The sequence below is a fragment of the Notolepis coatsorum genome, assembly GCF_963971535.1.
Source record: "Notolepis coatsorum genome assembly, chromosome: 18".
NCBI lineage: Eukaryota > Metazoa > Chordata > Actinopteri > Aulopiformes > Paralepididae > Notolepis > Notolepis coatsorum.
The window spans coordinates 92,202,061-92,222,012 of NC_140182.1; the positions used below are offsets into that span (position 1 = coordinate 92,202,061).

The 19,952-nt window shown below is 41.5% G+C and overlaps 3 protein-coding genes across 3 annotated transcripts in view; 1 reads left to right on the forward strand and 2 right to left on the reverse strand.

Annotated features, from left to right (window-relative positions):
- LOC311245443 (cytosolic carboxypeptidase 2-like) overlaps positions 1-11,482 on the forward strand; it is a gene marked incomplete at both ends in the record, with an annotated part of 29,698 nt that extends 18,216 nt beyond the window's left edge. The window contains 5 exons of the mRNA XM_084335285.1: positions 39-139; positions 257-315; positions 869-929; positions 1,037-1,105; positions 11,300-11,482. Of these exons, the coding sequence (XP_084191411.1) occupies positions 39-139; positions 257-315; positions 869-929; positions 1,037-1,105; positions 11,300-11,482 (473 nt within the window). The remainder of the gene's footprint in view (positions 1-38; positions 140-256; positions 316-868; positions 930-1,036; positions 1,106-11,299) is intronic.
- Positions 11,483-14,850: 3,368 nt separating this feature from the next.
- On the reverse strand, positions 14,851-17,016 carry LOC311245444 (galanin receptor 2a; the record flags this gene model as incomplete). Its single annotated transcript, XM_084335286.1, has 2 exons — positions 14,851-15,768; positions 16,960-17,016. The coding sequence occupies 2 exons, from the start codon at positions 17,014-17,016 to the stop codon at positions 14,851-14,853; spliced, it is 975 nt and encodes a 324-aa protein (XP_084191412.1).
- A 1,506-nt stretch (positions 17,017-18,522) lies between these two features.
- Positions 18,523-19,697, reverse strand: LOC311245445 (parathyroid hormone-related protein-like; the record flags this gene model as incomplete). Its single annotated transcript, XM_084335287.1, has 2 exons — positions 18,523-18,943; positions 19,594-19,697. 2 exons carry the CDS (start codon positions 19,695-19,697, stop codon positions 18,523-18,525), a joined length of 525 nt encoding a protein of 174 aa, XP_084191413.1.
- Positions 19,698-19,952: the final 255 nt, after the last annotated feature.

Consider the following 19,952-nt stretch of genomic DNA (forward strand, 5'->3'; position numbering starts at 1 on the left):
TGATGAGGAGATGCCGCTTTGTTTGGTTTTTATTGCAGATAAAAGGAAAGGCACACATTTCAGCACACAAGACCTGGAGATGATGGGAGTTCATTTCTGTGCCACACTGTTGGACTACTGCAACCCTGACAGGAAAAAGGTGGTTGTAATTCGATTTTTAATATATATATATATATATTTTTTTATATATTACATCTGGAGCACAGAAATAGCTCACACGTGATCTCTGACTGTGTTCACTGACTTGTCTTTGCAGTACAATGTATGTATCCGAGAGCTTCAGGATCTGATGAGACCGCATGCTAACCAGTACAGGTATGTCATAAATGTATAGATGTAGCAGTACTGTCTATCTGTAATTGATTGAAACTTTATTAACAGATTGCAGAATGGGTACAGGTACAGTACAGCTCAATACATACAATTGTTAAGGGGTGCAGACCAGAGAAAGACTTTCGTCTTGTTTACATCAGGGTCCCCCATAAGTCGTGTATGTCATATATGTTATGATGAATTGAAAATGGGGGACCCTGATGTAAACAAGACTAAAGTCTTTCTCTGGTCTGCATCCCCTTAACAATTGTATGTATTGTACTGTACTGTACCCATTCTGCAATCTGTTAATAAAGTTTTCAATCAATCAAGTGTACTACCTCATTTTGTTCACGAGGCTACTAGGTACCGTGCTTTGCAACAGTCAGAATCCAAAACTCTTTCTAACTCTTTCAAATTTAGACCTTGGCTCGTGCCTATAGAACCTTCACAAATAAACATGAATCAAGCTAAAGTCATTTGAAAGTGCAACACTGTAGACTAGCTCATTCTAAGATTGTAATTTTCTAACTCCGAGTCTGTGGATGTATTTTAGCACGGATGGCTCATCAAATAGCTCGGAGTCGGACTGGCCACCCACCCAGCCCTTTACCAAGGTAACAGTCCTGAGGATTTGTCTTACTATAGTTACATTGAATTCCAACCCATGTTTGGCATAAGACTGGACTCCTTTGTGACTGACTGCAATGACTCTGTTCCTCAGATGCAGAAGTGCAAGTCTAAGAGGGAGAGGGACCTGTTGCTGAGAGCTCGAGTTAGGCAGGACAGAGATGTGAGAAGTCTCCACACTACTATTATCTCGCATATTATTATTATTAGTAGTAGAGGCAACCACACCACTATTATCTCGCATATTATTATTAGTAGTATAGGCAACCACGCTACTATTATCTCACATATTATTATTAGTAGTATTAATAGTAGTAGAGGCAACTACACCACTATTATCTCACATATTATTATTAGTAATATAGGCAACCACGCTACTATTATCTCACATATTATTATTAGTAGTATTAATAGTAGTAGAGGCAACTACATTATTATTATTATTATTATTATTATTATTATTATTATTATTATTATTATTATTATTATTATTATTATTATTATTATTATTATTATTATTATTATTATTTTTATTATTATTATTTATTATTATTATTATTATTATTATTATTATTATTATTATTATTATTATTATTATTATTATTATTATTATTATTATTATTATTATTATTATTAATAATAGTAGTAGAGGCAACCACACTATTATTTCACATATTATTATTATTATTAGTAGTAGTAGAGTCAACCACATTGGAATGAATTGTGTAATGTTGAGATCCTACAGTGTGGCAGTTTGTTTTCTCACATTCATAATGTATATATAAATACATACATACACACCACAAAAACCCACCCCAGCACATAGCCCCCTCCCTTCCCCACCCACCCACCCACTCAAAGGGACCACACTTTAAACTGAAATACCTTTTAATTTATACATTTGTGAATTTCTAAATACAGGAAAGACACATGACTTCATTCATTCATTCATTCACTCAACAGCTAAATTGTAAAAAAAAAAAATATAAAAAACTTGATCACTGAGCAGAAACCTGAACACGGGTACAGTGAGGCTCAACGTCCCGTCTCACATTGTGCAGATTGAACTATTAGGTGGACTAACCGCAGCTATTAGGAGAAGTTTAGCGTGACACAGGAGAAGCTCCCTCCCTCACCAGTCTGATGAAAAGAGAAGCATGTTGGGAGAAACAGGAGCCAGGAGACACACCCCCCCCCCCCCCCCCCCCTAGCTGGCAGGGATAGAGTGGTGTCACATTCACCCCTCACTCTCTCTCTCTCTCTCTCTACCGCTCTCTCAAGTCTTCCCCACTCTCTCTCCTTCTCTCTACCCCACCCCCTCTCTTCTCTCTCTACTTTTCTCTCTCTGCACATTCTCATTCTCATGTGAGTTGCATTCAAAGGCATCCCCCAGCCACCCTACCCCCCCACTCCCTCCCAGGATAATGGTAGAGCCAACCAAAAGGAAGAGCAGAGGGTCCATCCCAGAGCCCAAAGCTCTAGATAAGAAGGTTCTTCTTCCTCTCTCTCTTGAAGGTTTTTATTTAGACAACAAAACATATAGTTTGTAGTGACGCTGCAACAGCAGCACCGTCCGTCTCTCCGTCTCTTTCTCTCTCTCTCTCTCTCTCTCTCTCTCTCTCTCTCTCTCTCTCTCTCGCTCACACATATATCTTATGTTACAGCTAAAGGCCCCTTCAGCCCTACCCAGGACAGGGCCACCCAAAATGAAAGACGGAGGGTCCACCTCAGAGCCCAGCACTGCAGATAAGAAGGTGCTAATCTGTGTCATTGCAAAAAAAAAATATATCATACACATCTCTTTAGCATTCATTAGTGTAGTGGAAGAACTGTGTACACTCGCATGGTAGAAAGAGCAAACGGACAATAAATATAATTATACAATGACTGACTTTTTCTGAAATTGAGATTGAACATGATGCCACGATGCTGACAGCTTACCAGGCCCCGTCAGTCTCACTGGTATGACGGCGTTCGCAGTGACATTACTGTCTTTCTGATGCACTAGTGGGCTCGGGTTGGAGCAAAGATATTAAAGTCAAAAGTCAAAGTCAGTAACTAGTCACCTGAAGGTAGAGACATTGATGAAGCCATTTCATGCCACATTAGCTTGGGAATGGCCATCACCTTGACCCCCCCTTGTGAAACAGGAACTATAGTAAAGGGATATTCCCTTTCAACAACATACAAGATTCAAAACCCTGGAGGCCGCTATAGAGAGAGAGGGAGAGGACTTACATTTTAAATGATTTAACAGGTGTCAAAACCTAGACTTGATTTGGTTAAGTGATGCAGATATAAGCGTGGGATAGCGTGCAAGGCGGACGTACGTTGACATTTATTTTTTCTTGTTTATTTTGGCACATACTCTTTTTCCTTTGGGGGGGGGGGGGGCAAGGTGGGCAGAAATCAAACTATTACATGAATGTTTAAAAATAATAGGTTAATAAGGTAAATACAGGGGGGCTCCAGTAGCTCACCGCATATCTCGGCGCTATTTCTGCGTCGGGGAAAACCGTGCTGCGTCACGGATCTGGTGGACTCCGAGTTCGATTCCCGGACCCGCCGTCATTTGCCAGAATGTCTTCCCCTGCTCTATATCCCGTTTCACCCTGTATCTGTCGGTCATGCTTGACCAGAAAAGCGATAAACGCTAAAAAATAAAGTAAAAAAAAAAAAAAAAAAAGGTAAATACAAATAAATATTTCCTTCTTTCATCTCCAACTTCCCACTCATCCCAACCTCCACATGTACCATTGTCCCACTCTGACTGACTCACAATGATGACATTAGAGACATGACAACATCCATGTCCCACTCTGACTGACTGACTCACAATGATGACATTAGAGACATGACAACATCCATGTCCCACTCTGACTGACTGACTCACAATGATGACATTAGAGACATGACAACATCCATGTCCCACTCTGACTGACTGACTCACAATGATGACATTAGAGACATGACAACATCCATGTCCCACTCTGACTGACTGACTCACAATGGTGACATTAGAGACATGACAACATCCAGGTCCTACTCTGACTGACTGACTCACAATGATGACATTACCATCCATGTCCCACTCTGACTGACTGACTGACTCACAATGATGACATTACCATCCATGTCCCACTCTGACTGACTGACTCACAATGGTGACATTAGAGACATGACAACATCCAGGTCCTACTCTGACTGACTGACTCACAATGATGACATTACCATCCATGTCCCACTCTGACTGACTCACAATGATGACATAAACAATGCCACCTTTCCAACAAACTCCCTCTATTTATGTATGTGTCTGTGTGCGCATGTGTATGTCTACGTTTGTGTGTGTATGCACGGGTACCTGCATGCATTTGACCGTATGCGCTTACAGTATATGTGTGTGTCTTTGTGTGTGTGTGTGCGCTGACCACCACTCGCACACCTGCACACATAAATAGAGAAACTATTACACGTGAAACTGTCTTGTGTTACAATTTATTGTATATTTATATTAATCGGTATGTACTCATTACAATTTATCAGTATGTAGCCTACTCATTACAATTTATCAGTGTGTACGCATTACAATTGATCACTATGTATGCGTTACAATTTATCAGTCTGTATGCGTTACAATTTATCAGTATGTACGTGTTACAATTTATCCGTATGTACGTGTTACAATTCATCATTATGTACGCGTCACAATTGATCAGTATGTGCACGTGCCTGTGTGTGCAGTTGGACACAGTGGCACTCACGATAAACACATGCACACCTGCACCGACAAACCCAGAGACATTATTACATTTAAATTTACTTTCCAAAATGAGTTGGATTTCATATATGTACAGATAGTTCATGTGTTTGTAACTAAGTGTATGTACATGACATGGTACACCAGTAAACATCCTATACTCTATACCCTAACTAACTAACAATTATAGTAACAATGCTGCCTATAGGCTTTTATACTTTGTTGCAATTTAAAACAATAAATAATGGAAAAGTAACGCACACCAAGGGTTGTAGTGAGGTGCCGATCACTGGAAGTAGACTTGAAAGTAGGAAAAAAGTGTTGCACACATATGCATTTCTCTTTTATGTAAGATGACGTTTCAGGCTTCAAGATCAACAATATAATTATTATTTTAATATTTGTCCTACTTTCAAGATATAATACAATTTTACTTTATTGAAAGCTTTTGAGGGTGCATCATCAGCGCCATTCATCCAGGCTATTGAAAGCTGCAACGAAAGGACATCAAAAACCCATGAGCCATTGGTTAATATGGAGTGGGTGGGGAGGCTTCCATCTCATAATTAACATTATTTTCGCTGACGTAACGCTTGATAACCAAACTCTTTCTGAGCCATGGTCAGCTTAAGTAATGAATCGTCATTTAAAAGTAGAACATTTGGGATGCAGGGTATATGAATTTCCAGTACATTAGAACGAGAGGTGGTTACCAAAAACTATTGACAGCTGGGCATTCTCACATCATATGCATCATTAAAAATGGATCATCTGATTGGATAGATGCAATGTCTGCATCATTGTTGTCATCCTTATTATTATTGTGATTTTGGCACATACTTTATTATTTCCTTTTTTTTTTTTTTTTTTTTTTTTTATTTTTTTTATTATTGCAAAACAAAACTTATTAAAAGTCAGTACTCAACACACAATGTATAATGAAACTTTCAGTAAAGGTGGTTAAAATATATGCAAGTACAGAAACAGGATAAAACAAAAATAGTCAATAATAACATTTTAACCGTATACAGTGTATATCCAGCGAAGTTACAATTATATAAATGTTAGTATATAATATACCCCTAATACCTATTTTCTAAAACCCTACACACATATGCTCCAGCTCAAACCCCCCCCTCCCGGACCCCCTCTTGGATAGTACCTCCATTATCCCTCACTCCTAACCAGACATCACCATTATAGGCTAGCTTTTATTCTCTCCACCACTTCTAACCACATTGACATTTTGGATTCATTGAGCCCCAGAATTCCTGCTGTAGATATTTCTTGATATATCACATCGAGATATGTAAGAAACCACACTTTCCGGCACATTTTTTCCGGTTGAAACCAACGTGATGCGATCAGTTTTTTAGCTACTGTGATACCCGATAAAACCAATCTTTTTAGTTGTGGATTCACTGCAAACTCAAAAACATCATTCAATAGCAATACCGCGGGGTGTACAGGTATATTCCAAAATACGAGTATTGATAATTGTTGGGACACATCTTTCCAGAATGCCTTAACTGGTGGGCAGTCCCAATACATGTGCATAAATGTTCCTTCGTCCCCATTTGTACATTGGGAGCATTTGGAGTCTTGTATAAGCCCCATTTTGCACAGCCTTATAGGAGTCAAGTATGTCCTGTGAATATAGTTCAGATTGATTTGTTGATGATCCGGGTTCCTTGATGTAAGTCGGACATTTGCCCAGGCTCCTTGCCAATCAAAGTCATTTTCCAGGTCTGGTATATCCCTCCTCCAGACATTGTCTAGTTGAAGGGTTTCATATGAGGACGTTAGTAATTGGTAATAAAAACCTGATACAAAACCTCCCAATGTATCTCTTTCATAGAAAAATTTGTGGTATCTGTGGTGTTCAATTGGTATGTGTAATGGAACACAGTGAGATCTCATACAAAGTCGTAACTGTATGTAAAAAAGCCATGTGGACTCGGTGAGGTTAAACTTTATGCATATTTCGACATAACTACAGAGGCCCTTGTTATTAAAAATATCCCCTAATGAGTGTATGCCTCTTTCTTCCCATATAGGGAATCTTATAGGTCGTTTTCCCATTAAGAGAGCATTGTTATTGAATATGGGAGTGTGATTATGCCATACTTGAGGGTTAGGAAATTTCCTTTGTGTTTCCCGCCATGTCCTGATTGCATGGGTTATTATTGGGCCAAATTCTCGCTCACAATGCTTGATTGAAAGTTTAGTGTATGCTATGTCTTTCAATCTCTGTGGGGCTACTATGTTTTCTTCTAATTTTCTCCAAGATACCAAAGCCTCGGGGTCAAACCATATCTTCTTCAATGGTCTTAATGTGAAGGCATTAAAATATTGTAAAAAATCTGGGACTGCCATGCCACCGTCTGCTTTATTTCTCTGTGCGGTGGATCTTTTTATGCGAGGTGGTTTGTTATTCCAAATAAATTTGTATGTGGAGGTTTGTAATCTTTTCCAGTAGCCCTCTGGAGGAGGTAACGGAAGCATTGAGCTGAAGAAATTGATTCTTGGTAATACATCCATCTTAACTATTGATACCCTTGCCTGTACTGAGTTTTTAAGTTTTGCCCACCTGTCCAGGTCGTCCTTGATTTTGTTCTGTATTTTTGTGTAATTGTGCTTCACTGTTTGTCTTATGGTGGGAAATATTTCCACACCCAAGCATCTGAAATGTTTGACCATGGGTATCGCACCTGGGAGGGTTGTCTCTTTTTTTGCACTGGTGTTAAGAGGAAGAAAAGCCGACTTAGGCCAATTTATTTTAAATCCCGATAAATCACCAAAGTTCTCTATCAGCTTGAGTATAAGCGGCAATGTGTTGTTGGGGTTTTGCATGAACAATATTACGTCGTCCGCATATAAACTAATTTTATGATGTGTGCCCTTGATTACTATTGGTTCTATGTGTTGGGATTGTCTTATAAATTGTGCTAAAGGTTCTAATGATAGATCGAATAGTCCGGGACTAAGAGGGCAACCTTGTCTGGCTGAGCGTGATACCGGAAAGATATCGGAGATGAATGTGCCTGTTGTAATCTTGGCCGATGGGTCCTTGTATAGTACTTTAATCATATCAATGAAACCTTTTCCTAACCCCATCCTTTCCAATACTGCCCATAGAAACGACCATTCCAACCTGTCAAATGCTTTCATAGCATCCAGGGATAGTATCGCCTTAGGTGTGATGTCCTCTTTGTCTGTATCTAGTACGTGCAGTATTCGCCTTATGTTATCATTGATCAGGCGACCTTTTATGAAGCCTGTTTGGTCCGGATGAACTAAAGACGTCATATGCTTTTGCAATCTGATGGCTAATATCTTAGAGTACAGTTTGACATCGGTTCCGAGGAGGCTTAAAGGACGGTAACTACCGCATTCAGTGGGGTCTTTGTCTTTTTTGTGAAGAACTGAAATGAGTGCGGTATTTTGGTGTTCAATGAAGCTTCCCTCTTTGACTGAGTATAAGATCATATTTAGTAATAAGGGTCCAAATATGTCCCAGCAAGAAATGTACATTTCTGATGGGATACCGTCAATTCCCGGAGCTTTGCCGTTTTTCATTCCGGATATGGCCTTCTTGAGTTCTTCTAATGTGATCGGTACTTCTAACTGTTTAGCGTCTTCATCCGTAAGTTTAGGGAGAGTAATTTGATTAAGATATGTGTCTAATTTGTCTTGATCAAAGGTCGTTTCTGAGTTATATAAATCGGAGTAGAATTCTTTGAATGTATCGTTTATTATTTTGGGTTCTGTTACTAGAGCTTGTTGTTTCCTAATGGCAGTTATATCTGCAAATTTTGCATTAATTCTTAGTCGCATGGCTAATAGGTGACTAGGTTTAGAACCTTGGAAGTACTGCTGTTGTCTAGTGCTGCGTATTTGCAATTCCGATTTTTGTCTGTACATTGCTTTGATCTCTGTCTTTAGAATGTTAACTTGGTTATCTAGTCTAGTAGAGTTGTTGTATTTTAAAGAATTAAAAAGCGCTGAGTAAAGCGTTTCCATTTCAGACAGTTTTGTGTTTTGATTTTTGCGCAATATGGAGGTAAATCTATCCGAGAAATCCTTGATCATATTCTTTACCGACATCCATAATATTCTGGGATCTTGCACCGAGTTAGCATTATCTTGTAGGAATACTGTGAGAGCTTCTTTAATTTGTGTAATGAATTCCTTGTTGTTAAGCAGCATCGAATTAAAACGCCATCTTGGGGCCCGGGTAGATAGTGTACCAAATGTTGCTTTCAGGATTAAGTAGCAGTGATCTGATAGCGCATTGGGTGTCATTTCCACTTCATATTTATCAAATATTCTCGGGGATGCAAAGACGTAATCAATTCTGGATAGTGTGTTGTGTCTCGCCGAACGACAGGAGTACTTGCGGGTCATGGGGTTAAGTGAGCGCCATAAATCAGTTACTCCTGTTGATTTCGACCAATCTTTTAATGCTTTAGATGAATTCTTTTGTTCGCTGGAGAAGGAAAGGTAAGTTTTGTCCATCCTCGGGTTCCAAATGGCATTAAAATCCGCACCTATTATATATGAGTACTCGGGATGGTTTAACATTTCTCCTGTTAGTGAAGTGAAGAAACCCACTTCGTACAAATTCGGGGCATATACCGCTGCCAATGCAATTTTCCTGTTATTGTGTATAATCCTAGCTATAGTTATGCGCCCCTCAGCATCCGACCATACCCCTTTCAATTCGATATTTAATTTGCGTCTGACGACTATGGCTACCCCTCTAGTTCTCGTAGCAAAAGAAGAGTGACTAATATTATGGTATATGTTATCCGCTAACGTATTTATGTCTCCCTCTAAAATGTGCGTTTCGCTTAATAGAGCCACGTCCACATGTTCTTTTTTCATCAGTGTAAGCACGCTTTTGCGCTTGTGTTGTTTGTTTATCCCACCGGTGTTCCATACCATTATATTCAAACTAGCCATAGTCTATGCATGTTTTCGTGTAGTTTTTGGTAATGTTTCTGGAGTATGAAGCTACAATAGATGCACATCCAATTAATGAGGTCCCGTTGAGAGCTGAGCTTAAAAACATATATATATACAAATAAAAATCCCCTATTTTCCCCTCACCCAGAAAATCGAACATGCCTGTGTTCCAAGAACACATCCTCCGCAATTGACTTTCTCCCATGGTCCACCGGATTGCCCAAACTGAGCATTGTAATCCTAATTTTCCTATGCTCATTGCCATAGGATCTAACATTTCCATTCTATTGCAATAGAATGTCGCTTTTGGTCTTGCACCTTCCCTTACTGTAATGAAGTATTGTGATAAATAACCTAAAGATAAAAATTAAAAATAAAATTAAAAAAAGAGAATAAACCTTTATCGACATATTCCTTTGAACCCTCCACCAACGTGTGGGGGGGAAAAAAAGGAAAAGATTGTAGAGCAATATTGACACCTTAATGTGAAGAACATTGGAAAAGAATAATGTAAGTTAAAATATATTTAAAAAATAGAGTAATATTGACACCTTAATGTGAAGAACATTGGAAAAGAATAATGTAAGTTAAAATATATTTAAAAAATATAGAGTAATATTGACACCTTAATGTGAAGAACATTGGAAAAGAACAATGTAAGTTAAAATATATTTAAAAAATATAGAGTAATGAGAAGAAAAAATTAAATAAAATAAAAATCAATGGAAAGATATAGATAAGGAATAAGAGATAAATAATTATCAACGTGGAGAAGCCACTAGAACCGATTTAACTGATTAGATAAGATAGAAAAGCAGCGCCTTTTAGCGCTTCAATGTGCCTTTAATGGAGTGATTACTTAAATTGTTAGAATAACCTTGCTGTGCTCATACATTTATGTGTGGTTAATTTTAAAGTATTATTAAGGACTGATTGCACTTCATTTAATTTATTATCTGCTATGTGTATGCACACCGAATGTTATTGTTAGAGTTGTATGCTTCGTTATCATGTTGCCTTATATTCTAGAAGGTTGTAGAATATACTAGTGCCTAGACTATTTTACATTCCAGAATGATCTAAGAGACCCAGGGCATTTGAGCGATAAACCCAGAATATTCCAGATAGATCTTTTTGCATTGATATTTATTTGTCTCCTCAGAGACCAGAGACTGAAATTATAATGTATTATGAATCGTATTATACACAGTACACTTTGTTATAGACGACTTGCATATCGTTTGTTTTTGTAAACTTTTTTTTATCATGCAGCTATCGGTTACTGAGAAGTGATTGTATATAATTATGTTTTTTGTGTCTAATGATCCCATAAGAGACATGAAATATTCATTCATTCATAACTGATCCTCATTGTTCTTGGGGTATAAATGAAGCTAAGTGTATAATTGCCTTTTCTTTCTTGGCTCACAGTGTGAATACTTGCAGCATCTAATGGTAGAGCACGCCCGGAGGAGGATGCAGATCCTCAGTGGTAAGTGGTGTGTTTTTCATTTTATAGGCTTTCACCTGCTGCCCATGTACTAATACTATGGTAAGTCCAAACAGAGACACATTCAGTACCAATCAGACGTGTGTGTGTGTGTGTGGTTTTTTTTTCTTTTCCCCCAGGCTATGTCTGGGGACATTCCCAGTCTCATAAAGATGCCCACCGACCGCCCCTTCTGCGGCCCACACTGCCCCCACCCCAGCTGGGATGCCTATCAACAGAACCAGGGCTTCCCACGCTGCCTTACCCGACTGCTGGAGACAAGACTCTCAAACGACTCTCCCTTGTCCAGCGTGAGCATCTGAAAGTCCACCTCTCTGGCTTCTCCTTTAATCCTTCATACATAGAAAGTGGTTTCCGGGGGATTTGTTTGCATTTGGTTTGTGTCACAAGCGATTCTCTTTTTCTCATGAATCTTATGCCACCTACAGCGAGAGGACCACAGTCGCACTCGTCGCAGGCCCGTTTGCAGATGAAATCCAACAGGTAAGATATGGACCTTATATACATTAGAAGGTAGATGGCAATGCATCGTGAGTAGGGATGCACCGATACCAGTGTTTCATTGCAGATACCTATTTTAGTATTGGGGGAAATTCTCCAATACCCGGTTTTCACCTGGTAAAATCAATACCAGTATAGATATATCTGTGCATCCCTAGTTGTGAGGTATTCACCAGTGTCCAGATTAATTCACTTTCAATCAAATTGTGTTTAATTTCCGTTTACTTGCTGATGACAGAACATCCCCTTTTTCATTTAGTTAGCAATAAGTATAGTACAACTTTCTTGAATACTTGAATTTGAAGAAAATCCACTTCCTGAATGAATTGAATCAATAGTGAATTGATCCCAATCCTGGTAACCATGGACCTTATCCCCACAGGTCTGTCGATCAGGTAGACTAGAGGACAGGGCAGGACCATCAAGCTAGCTGGCCTGGAATAAAGGTAGAGGACAGGGCAGGACCATCAAGCTAGCTGGCCTGGAATAAAGGTAGAGGACAGGGCAGGACCATCAAGCTAGCTGGCCTGGAATAAAGGTAGAGGACAGGGCAGGACCATCAAGCTAGCTGGCCTGGAATAAAGGTAGAGGACAGGGCAGGACCATCAAGCTAGCTGGCCTGGAATAAAGGTAGAGGACAGGGCAGGACCATCAAGCTAGCTGGCCTGGAATAAAGGTAGAGGACAGGGCAGGACCATCAAGCTAGCTGGCCTGGAATAAAGGTAGAGGACAGGGCAGGACCATCAAGCTAGCTGGCCTGGAATAAAGGTAGAGGACAGGGCAGGACCATCAACCTAGCTGGTCTGGAATAAAGGTAGAGGACAGGGCAGGACCATCAAGCTAGCTGGTCTGGAATAAAGGTAGAGGACAGGGCAGGACCATCAAGCTAGCTGGTCTGGAATAAAGGTAGAGGACAGGGCAGGACCATCAAGCTAGCTGGTCTGGAATAAAGGTAGAGGACAGGGCAGGACCATCAAGCTAGCTGGCCTGGAATAAAGGTAGAGGACAGGGCAGGACCATCAAGCTAGCTGGTCTGGAATAAAGGTAGAGGACAGGGCAGGACCATCAAGCTAGCTGGCCTGGAATAAAGGTAGAGGACAGGGCAGGACCATCAAGCTAGCTGGCCTGGAATAAAGGTAGAGGACAGGGCAGGACCATCAAGCTAGCTGGCCTGGAATAAAGGTAGAGGACAGGGCAGGACCATCAAGCTAGCTGGCCTGGAATAAAGGTAGAGGACAGGGCAGGACCATCAACCTAGCTGGCCTGGAATAAAGGTAGAGGACAGGGCAGGACCATCAAGCTAGCTGGTCTGGAATAAAGGTAGAGGACAGGGCAGGACCATCAACCTAGCTGGTCTGGAATAAAGGTAGAGGAAAGGGCAGGACCATCAAGCTAGCTGGCCTGGAATAAAGGTAGAGGACAGGGCAGGACCATCAAGCTAGCTGGTCTGGAATAAAGGTAGAGGACAGGGCAGGACCATCAAGCTAGCTGGTCTGGAATAAAGGTAGAGGACAGGGCAGGACCATCAAGCTAGCTGGTCTGGAATAAAGGTAGAGGACAGGGCAGGACCATCAAGCTAGCTGGTCTGGAATAAAGGTAGAGGACAGGGCAGGACCATCAACCTAGCTGGTCTGGAATAAAGGTAGAGGACAGGGCAGGACCATCAACCTAGCTGGTCTGGAATAAAGGTAGAGGACAGGGCAGGACCATCAAGCTAGCTGGTCTGGAATAAAGGTAGAGGACAGGGCAGGACCATCAACCTAGCTGGTCTGGAATAAAGGTAGAGGACAGGGCAGGACCATCAAGCTAGCTGGTCTGGAATAAAGGTAGAGGCTGGAGGTTGAGGGCAGAAAGAGCATATGGCAGTCAGTAAAAACTAGGCCTTTATTCTCAGCATCAGACCTGCTATCCTCAAGCAGAGTCGCATTGCCTAAAGAAAATTAAACATGTGTATACTTTACACCACCTCAAGGAGACAATCATTTGGCCGAGGTCCATCTATCATTTTGATCTCCCTGAGATGCTTGTTCCAGTGTTGTTCCATTTTGTCACAGGCTAGCACTACACGCTGATTAATCCGAGCTCTTATCCAAGGGTCACTAGAAACACAACCTGATGCACAGTGAGAGGCCTTCCTGGGTTTTTCACACATCAGCGCTCGCATCCACACAGAATACAACATTAAGATGGACGAAGGTTGTCCACGGCGAGTGAGGAGCTGGGCGATACGCCACAGGAGGCCGGCCAAGAACCACTAGAAGGGACACGGTGTTGACTGTCATGCACTCGTGGCTTGTTTGTTCCACATGATTGTAAGGATGTGTTGCTCTCTTCAAAGATTGGAGTTTTTATGGCCAGATCCTGTGAGGGAGTTTGCTGTACCCATGGCTACTAGGTCAGCGGGGATGGACTGGGTATTCCTGCCATTATGCCCTGTATTTACCAAGTTGGTGACTGGCTCCGAAGATGCTTTCCAAAGGTGAGTAGTGTTGTAGGTGCTGTAAAGCTCCACAGTGCCCGCTCCTTCTGAACTTAGTCAAATGATTGTATCTATTACAGAATCGCACCGCAGAGCTCTAATTTGTGTAATTAGAATGGTGTGTAAGAATTGATAGAATATGGTTAGAAACGATCACAAAATAGAAAATATAATATCTAAAAAGAAAATAGCATATAAATTGTGATTTCTAGCACTAATTCATTCAAGTTATTTGCGACCGGTTATTATCCATTCATATCAAATTATACAACATCTAATGCCTGCATGCAATATCTCCTTTTTTCCATCCTGTTCTTGACAAAGACACTCTGCCACAGCAGGAATCAAACGCAAACGGAGGAAGAAACAGAAATACTTGCACAAAAGGACACCAGTTGGAGGATCAATGTCTTAAAGCCAAAGCGCCTCAACTTAAGACTGAATCAAAGCGATTATTATTGTGAAAACGATACAAACACAATTCCAGTATTGTTACTCAAGATTATCATTCAATGCATGGCCTTTGATTTGTTGTGAAAATAACATCCTGTATAAGCATTATAACGTAGAATTCACACAGTACACTGTCTTTTGTTGATTCGTATATATATTGATTTCAAACGCCCTCCCAAAAAGTCACCAGGCCTTTTGCCGGACGCTAAAGTGAGCCCAGCTCTGCCCAAGGCAGCTTTAGAAGCTCTCCGTGGTGACGATGACCTGCGGGTGCACCCTGTTCTTGTTACAGTTGAAGAGCCAGGCTGCCCTCCTGTGGCGGTAGCGCTTGGACAGCAGCACATAGAGGACTGGGTTGACACAGGGGTGCAGGTACTGGAGCACCGTGCAGACGAAGTAGAACGTGTCCCAGGCCGGGCCGTGGGAGTAAAGCCCCAGGTACAGACACAGCTCCAGCACGTAGCCGGGCAGCCAGCACACGGAGAAGGTCCCGGCCGCCAAGAACACCATGACGGACGCCCGCCGCGTGTTCCTGGCACTGGCCACCGACATCACAGGGCTCTTGTGGAGGAAGAGAGCCAGGCGGACGTAGTTGAAGGCGATGATCAGCATCGGGAGGAAGTAGTAGAGTATGAACTGGCTCAGGATCACCTGGTAGTGGTGCTCGTGGATGGTGGGCAGGCAGAAGGTGAAGTCGGCCGCGTCCGGGCCCAGGCTCTCCTTGGTGGCGAAGATACGCAGCGGGAGGCTGACGAAGAAGCTCAGGGCCCAGACCGACACGAACATGAGGATGACCAGGTCCGTGGTGGGCGGCTGGTAGGGGTTGGTGATGATCATGGCGCGAGTCACGGACACGGCGCACAGGGAATAAGTGCTGGCCGCCAGGCTGAAGGCCAGGAGGAACTGGTAGACCTTGCAGGAGGTGTCCCCCAGGGGCCAGGAGTAGCTGACGGCAGAGTGCAGGGTGAGTGGGATGAGCAGCAGGGTGAGGGAGTCGGCCAGGGCCATGCTGAAGAGCAGGATGTCTAGGCGGTTCTTCCGCAGGGTGTTGTACTTGGCGAACAGGGAGAAGACCAGCAGGTTGGCACAGAACCCGATGCCCAGGATCACTCCACAGGTGCTGGCAAAGATCAGCCCATACGTGTTGTGAACAGCCTGTGGGGTACACCCCAAACACACGGTATCACAAGTTCTGAATTAGTTTTAAAATGGGCTAATATAGTTATTTATCACATTATATGAGTTATTTATTCATTCGTTATTTATTATTATCTATATTAACAAAACAACAAAGTGTTTGTCAGGGGAATAATTTACATACGGTAAACCTTTAAATAGTGTATGTAATTTAATTAGTGTTTTGAGATGTTTAATTGACGACTAGACTGTTAACACAGTCGCAAAAAAAAAACGGGTACTTTGAATCTCTAGTCAAACAACAAATAGCACAAGAGTCCAACTCTAAACGCCCTGCCTCTGTACGAGACTTTGGTAATGTTGACCTACTCACCATGGTCTTTGTTTAATGAAGTATCTCCATGTCTGTTAGTGAGCTGTCCGCATAAGGCATGTTGAAGTATTCTCCTTTAACAGTGTTCTCCGTCTCCATCGTGGTAAACTTGACGAGAGAACACTTGTGTGTGTGTGTGTGTGTGTGTGTGTGTGTGTGTGTGTGTGTGTGTGTGTGTGTGAGGTCTCAGCCTCTCTGGATTCATCAGAACTGTGATTACTGGATGCTGAGGGACGAAAGGCAAACATCATTTAAGGTCAAATTGGCTCTGGTTGACTGGGTTTAAAGAGAAAGTGCTCCCGTCCTGCGCAGATAAGGAAAGTGTTTCTTTCCATGTTTTATTAGTGATACGTACGATATACGTCTTGTTGTTGGTATTGTGATCTGTATGCTCATCAATCTGTGCATCTTAATGTTTTGTGTTACATCGTGGCTGGGCTTGTGTCTTGTGTGTAATGTGGGGATCTTTGAAACTGATATTTGGGATCCCTCATGGACTGAGGCTCTTTTATTGTATGTCTTTTCACTTTGTTTTGCTTCTTATATTCATAGTAGAAATGCTCCCTCCCCACGGAGATGGCATGTGTGGACGTGATCACACTCTACCTGCGGTATATTTCACAATCAACATGTTTAACCACTATAAAAATGGACACTCTCCAAGGAAAATGACCTGTCCATCGATTGACTTCTCTGTGTCTCCTCCGTTCTCGGTGAGTTATTAATGCTTCTCCCATTGTTGGATTGATTTCTTCAGTGTGAGCTGCAGTCTTCTGAGGGCGGCTTTATCAGGCGGCTCCGCAGCGTTTATGACTGTGTGCCGGCTAATGGCTCACACTGCAGCTCTTAGCACAGGATACAGCCACGCTGATGCATCTGCTCTCGCCCTCCATTACCCCGCCTGTGGCGTTCAGTCAGCGGCTGTTAAATATACCACATGATGTTCTCTTAGTGTGACATTATCACGACCTCATTGTGTTCTGGCCACGTCCAAAAGTCAACAGAAACATCGATGGATTCCACTTACTCAACCGACGGGACGTTTTACATTTACATTTTCATTCAGTCATTTTGTTGACGCTTTTATCCAAAGTGACTTACAAGTTCTGTACAACAGGTCAGCAGGAAGGGTACAACTCTGGCAGCTAAGTAACAATGTTCGTCAATTAGTGTTGAACTTGGGTGCTTGAGTGCATAGTAGTAAAAACATATTAGCATAGTAGGTAGTAATATAGGCAAGGAAGATTATTTACTAGCAAAGTGCACGATAGTAAAAGACAGTCCAGTACGAAGGTTTGTTTTTTTTAATTATTATTATTATTATTATTACTAATTATTTTTCAGATATTGATTGAAGAATTGTGTTTTTAGTCGACAGCGGAAACTTGGTTGGGTTTTGGCTGTCCTGACTGTGGTGGTGTGGTTTTAGAGGGTTACCAAAATATTTTTTTGTCGCTTAGCTAGTACTTCTGTTATAGTCACATTTCAGTCAACAAAGACGCCACAAATCAAATGAACTCTTGATAAAAGCTAAACGTTTTAATATTTGATTATTTGGAAACATGTACAGTATGCCCTCAGTGCAAGTGATAAAAAAAACATAAAAGGAGTTTGAAAAGCCCCCCAACAATAACCTGGGCTTCTGCTCTAAAGGTAAACCATGATTTGAGACGGTGAGAGTGGGTTTTGATTGATGACACATCCAGTAAGTTACGTCAGTGAGGGGGTGAGGGGGCAAGTATCATCAACAAAGAGGAACATTTAATCAACCACAAGAGAACATAATATATGGAATAGAACTAAAGTGCATTATGGAATTTAGTCAGCAGCAGCACGATACATTCACAAAATAAATACACACTTCAAAATGAAATAAATTATGACAGAACAGTTGTAATATATGTTTCACCAGACGCATAGGAACTACTGTGTGTACCGTTATCCGCAACAGTCGATACATGAAAAGCCAGTAGGACGCATCCCAATTTGTGTGAATGTACATAGAGTGCATGTACATATAGTATGTACAGATAATAAATATGTTCTGCCTATGCTCTACCTGTGCACACACACATTTGGTTTGGGATTAAAACCATAAGGCATTGAGTTGAAGTAAATCGGAGGGGTTATAGAGGTTTATAGATCGTCCTAATAAATATGGATGCAAGAACATGTTATAACAATAGGTCATGAAACTCCAGGATGTATGAAATTGTATTAAAGCACACACACACACAAAATGCAGCCGATTATATTCATAGAAGCAAAGACCCAATGCCATCAATATGGAGTGACTGAGTCAGCTATGGGTTGAGTCTGTTAACAGGTAACACCTCTGTCACGCTGAACTTCTGTCAATGTCTTAGTGCAGCGCCACCCAAAGGCCACTTGGAATTTTGTCAAGCGAGGCACGGCGTCCTCTGTGACGTCTCCGTGGCGACGGAGCGCGCTCTCCTCCGCCTCTTGTCGCTCTCCCTCCGTCGTCCCAGCCTCACCTTTTTCTTCCTCTTCGTGGCCACCTTCAGCGGCTGGTGCTTGTAGGCCAGAGCCTTGTTGGTCTCCTGGGGCAGGTTAGCCCCTCCTCCCCTGTCCAACCCGAACCTCAGGGGGAGATTATTCTTGGTGCCCCCTGGGGGCTTCTGGCTTCTGGCGCCCCCGCTGAAGGTGTGGCTGTTCGCCCTGCTCTGGGGCGGCGGGGGGGCTTGCTGGTCGGCCGTGTGTACCTCCTCCAGGAGCTCCTGGAGCCACATGCGGCGCTTGAACTCCTGCAGGGAGCGTCCCTTGTCATGCATCAGCTGGGCGTGGCTCACTGACCTTCTCCTACAGGGGTGGAGGACGAACAAGTGTCATAGGTCAGTATCTGATCTGACATCACAAACTTCACAAAACCGCATTATGCATGGAGTATAAGGTTGTCATTTTAATAGTTTTCTGTAGAAAAGTAATAAAGTTAGCTTAAAAAATATATGAATCCATACCAATTAAAAAATATATACTATATTCTTAACCTTTTCCATGGAGCTACTTTAGAAGTGATTACTGAAATTCAAGGCCATGTTCCATTAAACTCCAGTAGGTGGCAGCATAAACAACATTTGTGAGAGCTATTAGCAGTCTGGATTCACACAGACACACGAGGCCAAATTTTAAACTGCATAACTTTTATTGAAAACTAAACTAAAAACAATTCCTCAATCTGTACTCGGACTATAGTGACATGTGTAAAGTAAAAGAATTTTGTATTTTCTACTCTTTAACAAAGTTCTATACAACTTAAAGTTGTATTAAATTATTTTGATCAATGATGTTATTATTAATTACATAGTTATATACAACTTAAGCAGCCATGCATTATTTTCCCTTTTTTGCAGTATTCAGTTTGAGAGAGAATGACAAGAGGTTCAGTAAATCTAGAATAGAAAATAAGGTAGTTAGAAAATACAATAAAATTTAAAAGAAAAGTGACTCACATTCTATTACTGGGTGAATCAATTTGTCTCCCATAGAGAGCCATCGGGGAGCACAGCAAGAACACAGCCAGACTCCACTGATGAAGCATGGCTATAGAGCACATCCTGGGAGCCAAGGAGACACATCTAGACATCAATCACGTCTTTTTAAATACAAATGCTTACTTGTCCATTTGCTAATTAAATGGGGTTATGTTGCTAGCAGTATGAATAAACAACAGAATGACACTATTCCGACAAGACACCGGTCTTCTCAACTGGCATTGATTGTGAATATATAGATATATATATATATTGTAAAAGCAATAGAAAGAGACTTACATGCAGTAATTCCTCAGGATAAAGAATCCACAAAATGT